The 6739-nt window shown below is 37.8% G+C and overlaps 1 protein-coding gene across 1 annotated transcript; it reads right to left on the bottom strand.

Annotated features, from left to right (window-relative positions):
- Nucleotides 1-676: 676 nt before the first annotated feature.
- Nucleotides 677-2479, bottom strand: LOC128690473 (antifreeze protein Maxi-like). The gene is made up of 3 exons (XM_070089793.1): nt 2307-2479; nt 1701-1738; nt 677-1505 (listed from the first exon to the last, which is right to left on the bottom strand). Exons 1-3 carry the CDS (start codon nt 2341-2343, stop codon nt 783-785), a joined length of 798 nt encoding a protein of 265 aa, XP_069945894.1. The 5' UTR covers nt 2344-2479; the 3' UTR covers nt 677-782.
- Between the last annotated feature and the right edge of the window lie 4260 nt (nt 2480-6739).

Below are 6739 nucleotides of genomic sequence, written 5' to 3'. Positions count from 1 at the left end.
TATATATATATATATATATATATATATATATATATATATATATGTCGTGCCGAATAGGCAGAACTTGCCATCTTGGCTTAAATAACAACGCTCATCTTGCCATATAGGGCAAGTGAAAATTTGTGTATGCAATAATTTCGCCAAAATCATTCTGAACCTAACGAAAAAAATATATTTCACTGTGTTTGTTTAGTATTAAATTATTGTAAACAAATCTAAAATATATTTAGTTGGGTTAGGCTAAAATAAAATGTTCTTGTTATAATAAGGTTAGGTAAGTTTTCTAAGTTCCTTTTGGTGCAAAATTATAAATTTTTACATCAACATTAATGAAAAAAATATATCTTCAAACGTATAAAAGAAAATTTCAGAAAGGACTTAATTTTAAATGAGTTCTTGCTAATTGACCAGTTTTACATATTCGGCACGACATATATATATATATATATATATATATATATATATATATATATATATATATATATATATATATATATATATATATATATATATATATATATATATACATATATATATATACATATATATATATATATATATATATATATATATATATATATATATATATATATATATATATATATATATAAATAACGTAGTGTGAGTAAACGCAAACACACCGTTTTGTCTGCTACCGTCAGGGAGAAAAAGTGTACTGCTGACAATATTGGTGGAGTTTTATGCTCCAACTTCCAAAGCTTCCGTAATGCTAGTTGTTACCATCACCCGTACAAGACGAACATTTGGCACTTGTTTTAACTTTAGTGGTATCCCCCTCCATATCCAAACCCATGTCCTGCTCCGTAACCTCCAAACCCTCCATTGTTAGCCCCTTTTGCCTTAGCGAGAGCCTTGGATGCTGCGATCTGAGCCTGAGAGGCGGCGCCTGCAGCGGAGTGCAAGTCGTTGATGACAACATTCTGCTGTGTGCGCAGAGAATTGGCAGCCTGTTGGGCTTGCCACGCCATGGAGTTCTGTGAGTTAAGGACACTTTCCTGAGCAGCCAGACTATTGGTAGCCTGACCTGCCAGAGCGTTGGTCTCTCCAGAGACTTGACCCAAGTTACTGACCAGAGCTTGTGCCATGGAATGGGCCACCTTAGCTGCTTGCTCAGCCTTGTGAGCCTTGCCAGCTAGTGATGCTTCTTGGAAGGCTGCCGCCTGAGCTCCCTGCGCTGCTTGTGTGATCTGTGCAGCTTGTGCGTGTCTGTTGGCTGCGGCAGCCTGAGCTGTCTGTGAGGCAGCGGCAGCAGCAGCTGCAGCACCTGCTGCTGCTCCTGCAGCTGCAGAGTGAGCTGCCCCTCCTAGACTAGCGAAAGCCGCGGTAGCTTGAGAGGCAGCCTGGTTAGCGATGTCAGCGGCCGTGGGACCATGTCCACCATGACCATAACCACCCACCACCAAGTAGCTGCCACCGTTACCATAAGCTCCACCGCCGCCACCGCCATAGCCGCCTCCGTAACCTCCAGCGAAGCCACGTTTTTCCTGTCAAAAAGAATGAATTTTGGTTATTTTGCAGCAAGATTTGTGCCAAATAATAGCGATCATTTAATATATTACGGTCTTTTTTTCATATTCTCTAAATATTTATTTCTTCAATGTATGTAGTATAAGTTTAATAGATTATTAGAGGAAAATGTTACTAATGTGTTTATTCAATAATAAACTCAAACATCTCACCCTTGTGTCTGCGCTCTTGTCGTCAGCAAGTGTCGATCCTGCAATATTATGAGAGCCTTATTAAAGTTAGCAACGGAGTAATATTAAATAATTATTAATCTTAATTATGGAATAATAATTCGTCAGCATGGTTAATTTCAGTAATGGAAAATTATAAGAACATTTTTATCCTTATTAGTGAAATAATAATCTTCGTAATGTAGAATGTAATAGTAAACTTTCTTTTTGCTATATACACTTACAAATTTCATAAAATATACACATAATAATTCACATAGGCAAAACAAATTCTGCAATTTCTTTCTACTTGAGTGAACAAAATAAATCTTGATTATTGTTATTAATTCTAACTTTGACACTTGTTCAAACATGACAGCTTTATTTGCAAGTTTTCACCCATCATTTTGTTACTGTAATCTACAATTAGTTTTTAACGATGTAAAATTATGTAAAAAACATAATTACGGACTTCCATCACTGATGTCAGTTGAACTTTGCCGATGGAGGATCGAGCCTCCACCGTATCTTGCACTGAATGAGTCATATGGGCTTAGCGCTTCACGTAAATAATAATAATAATTGTTATAATCATAATCAGATTATCACCTAATAGCATAGCACTGATTACGATGTGCTTATACATGGTTTAGTATTTGTGTTTGTGGGAGCGGAGACGTTGAGTTGGTGACAGCCAAAAAGATTGTGGTGTGTAGTGGGCCCTGGAACCCACTTTTATAACCCCGACCTCCCCTCTCACCAACTGGCACACCCAAATCTGTTTTTTTTCTTTATCTTACCCACCACGATGAAAGCTAGTGAATTAGAGCAGAGGGGTGTGTAAGATGTGGTCTGATTGAAAGTGATGAGAATTTCAAAATGAAATTATAATGATAAGGGTTAAGGATGAAGAAGGAGGATGCGTCGATAAGTAGGAGAAATAGGGAAGAAATTATCTCAAAATACATGTATATGTAATTAAAATAAGAGTACGTGGTAAAAACAAATAACAGGACTTTTTAATTTACGCAAGGTTATATGTGGCTAAAACTAAAGTACTATCTGTGGTACTATTGTAGATTATATTTGGAGAGGTGAGATAATGGTTTCCTTTGTATTGAAAATACTTCTGAAGTTTTCATAGCGATATTTTGTGTTGACGAATTACCTGGTACTTAAATAATTATTTAATATATTATTGGCTCTGATTAGATTACCTCCTAGGTTTGTTTCTTTAGAGAAAACAGTTTTAGGTCTTGAGTTTTTCTTCGTGTGCTTTACATTTATTGACTGTAAGAGCTTAGTCCACATTCTCTCCGGTTTCTCTTCAATTTTTTTTGTATTTTAGAGCTCAAAATTATAAAGCATAATAAAGGTGCAGTCTGCTCACGCACTGTAGTGTCAGTATCGTTTCTTGCATTTTATACTTGAAAGTTCTAAGAAAATAAGCATTCTGTTTTTTGCTTTGTTGCAAAAAGTTTGGACGTTGCTTTGTTCATTTTGAGGTCTTGGCTGATGATCACTCCAAGTCCCTTCTCTTTTATCTCGGATAGCATTTCTCAGAACATTTATATACGCTTTCAATCTTATTGCAGACAGCGTGAATTACTGTGCATATTTCTACAGCTGGCCAAAGACACAATATTTTTTTTCCAATTATATGTCGCAAGGGTTGAGCCGAGGAGTGATCCGGAAGGTACCCAAGTTTCATGGACCACGATTCAGGTTCGACTCATTTTTTTTTTTTGTTTATTTATTGACAGTCGTTCATTGCGACTTTTCTCTGGTTTATAGACTTATGTGACTTGGAGGGGCATCGAAGGTGTTGGGGATGTGGGATGAGACAGCAGTGGCAACTGATACCATGACACAGAAATGATGGATGTAAAATCATCCTGTTAGGGCTCACTTTGTTGAATGGCACAGCGGATGGGTTTATGAATTCAAATTCAAAGTTTATTCTCTATAGGGATTACAATGCTGAGTTTACAGAAATTTGGTTATTGTGTGGTTTACATGTAGTAAAATAGTGATTACAGAGTGTACCACTAGAACGCTTAGCATGGCTAGGCATTTCGGGCAGACTTAGTTTTATTCTTAATTGTAAAATATTACAAATTATGAGGTAAGTTGGTATTATGGCTAAGTGACTAAATACTAGTTTGTGAGTTTAGCAATGTAAATGCTTTTGTTTTGGCACAGTACATAGTTTCAGTATTGGAGTATCACAGGATTCATTATTTTAAGATTGAGATTAATATTTCTGTTTATGGTCAAATGAGTTAGTAAGTGTAAGTGTGAACCACCAGGTGGTATTCGTGTAGTTAGTTGACAGGGTGTATCAGGGAGATAAGATGTTTTCTAATGGTAGTTTTGAAGGTGATGAATGTGTCTGCAGTTCTAGAGTTCTCAGGTAGGGTATTCCAGATTTTAGGGCCTTTGACATACATTGAATTTTTGTAAAGGTTTAGTCGGACACGGGGAATGTCGTAGAGATGTTTGTGTCTGGTGTTATGCCTGTGGGTTCTGTCACAACTATCAAGAAAGCGTTTTAGGTCAAGGTTGATATTAGAGTTTAAGGCCCTGTAGATGTAGATTGCACAGTAGTAAGTGTGGATGTACTGAACAGGGAGTAAATTTAGGTCTATGAAGAGTGGGGGGGTGTGTTGCCAGGGATGGGATTTAGTGATTATTCTTACTGCCGCTTTTTGTTGGGTTATTATTGGCTTTAGGTGTGTTGCTGCAGTTGATCCCCAAGGACAAATAGCATAGGTGAGGTATGGATAAATAAGTGAGTGGTATAGTGTGAGAAGGGCATTTTGCGGCACGTAGTATCGTATCTTGGAGAGGATCCCAACCGTTTTGGATACTTTTTTGGTTATATGCTGGATATGGGTGCTGAAATTCAGGTTGTTGTCAAGGTATAAGCCTAGGATGAGGTTAACCATAGAAATGATGAAGGAAAAAGGTGAGTGGTGCATTGAGGTATCTGTGGAGACAAAAAAACGTTATCCATGGAGGAAAAGAAGGGAATGTACGAAAGTATAGTGGTATCATCACTCTTATATGGGTGTGAAGCTTGGGTTGCAAATGCTGCAGCGAGGAGGCGGCTGGAGGCACTGGAGATGTCCTGTCTAAGGGCAATGTGTGGTGTAAATATTATGCAAAGAATTTGGAGTTTGGAAATTAGGAGGAGATGTGGAGTTACTAACAGTATTAGTCAGAGGGCTGAAGAGGGGTTGTTGAGGTGGTTTGGTCATTTAGAGAGAATGGATCAAAGTAAAATGACTTGGAGAACGTATAAATCTATAAGGGAAGGAAGGCGGGGTAGAGGTCGTTCTCGAAAAGGTTGGAGGGAGGGGGTAAAGGAGGTTTTGTGGGCGAGGGGCTTGGACTTCCAGCCATGTGTGAGCATGTCAGATAGGAGTGAATGGAGATGAATGGTTTTTAGGACCTAACAAGCTGTTGGAGTGTGAGCAGGGATTTAGTGAAGGGATTCAAGGAAACCGGTTATTTTTATATAGCCGGACTTGAGTCCTGGAACTGGGAAGTACAATGCCTGCACTTTAAAGGAGGGGTTTGGGATATTGGCATTTTGATGGGATGTGTAATAGGACGGTATATATATAATTGGGGCCCTGATATTGTAATTATTTCAGGTCACTTTTTTTATCGTATCTTTATATATGCTTCTAAACTGTTGTATGAGTGAGGTGAAAGTGTTGAATGATGAAAGTGTTTTCGTTTTGGGGATTTTCTTTCTTTTTGGGTCACCCTGCCTAGGTGGGAGACGGCCGATTTGTTGAATATATATATATATATATATATATATATATATATATATATATATATATATATATATATATATATATATATAGTGTGTGCCGAATAAGGACGACCTGCGATTTTAGCTTAAATAAAAGCGCACTTCTTGCCGAATAGGGAAAGTGAAAATTTGTGTATGCAATATATATATATATATATATATATATATATATATATATATATATATATATATATATATATATATATATATATATATATATTATATATATATATATATGTATATATATATCTTTATGTATATGTATATATATATATATATATATATATATATATATATATATATATATATATATATATATATATATATATAAACAAACTGCGGCTAGCCGGAGGATCGAACCCGTGTTGTTTTAGCCCTCCTCGTGGGAAGAGCTAAAATTCACGTCGCTCTAAACCACTGGATCATACAATCCTACAAACAACATGAGCCTAGCAAACTAGCCTACTTCCCTAGGCTTATGTTTGTTGTGAGGGTTCGTGGAGATGTGATGGTTGGAGTTACACACTTGTTGGATGGTAACACTTATATTAGCAGTGTGAAGGGAGGAGCCCAGACTGCCTGTCTTGCCTGTAGGCCTAAGCGTGGAGAACTGAGATTGAGACCGGGAGCGCAGAGCTCACAACGGCATCACGTGACGCCACACAAGCTAGTCACTGAGCCTGTCAAGGGGTCATGTATGTAAAACATATGGATGGTACTATGATACTCAGATAAGCTATACAACACATGTAGGGGATCAGCAATTATGCTGACATGTTGTTTATAGGATTGTATGGTCAAGTGGTTTAGAGGGTCGTGAATTTTTGCTCTCTTCCTATGAGGCGAGCTGCCAGCCACAGGGAGACCCAGAAGACCCGCAAGTATGAAAACCTTCCCCCTTGCTATAACTTAATCCCTATAGCGTTGGAGACCCATGGAGCATGGGGTAAGGGTGCTTTAAAGTTCCTCAATGAGCTGGGTGAAAAACTCATCAAAGAAACCAAGGACCACAGGGCGGCCAACTTCCTCTTTCAGAGACTCAGTGCTGCGATCCAGAAGGGAAATGCCTGCAGCATTGTGGGCATGCGGCCCACCGCCGGGGAGCTGGACGAAGTATTTGAGATGTAGCTCTGAATTGTTATCTATGTCTTTTTACTCCCTATTTTATTTTTGTTAGTGCATTTTGTCAATGTATTTTGTCATTGTATGTTGTCTT

Source organism: Cherax quadricarinatus, chromosome 29 (genome assembly GCF_038502225.1).
Source record: "Cherax quadricarinatus isolate ZL_2023a chromosome 29, ASM3850222v1, whole genome shotgun sequence".
Lineage (NCBI taxonomy): Eukaryota > Metazoa > Arthropoda > Malacostraca > Decapoda > Parastacidae > Cherax > Cherax quadricarinatus.
The sequence above is the reverse complement of the archived record's forward strand: the minus strand, read 5'-3'. Positions and strand labels throughout refer to the sequence as shown.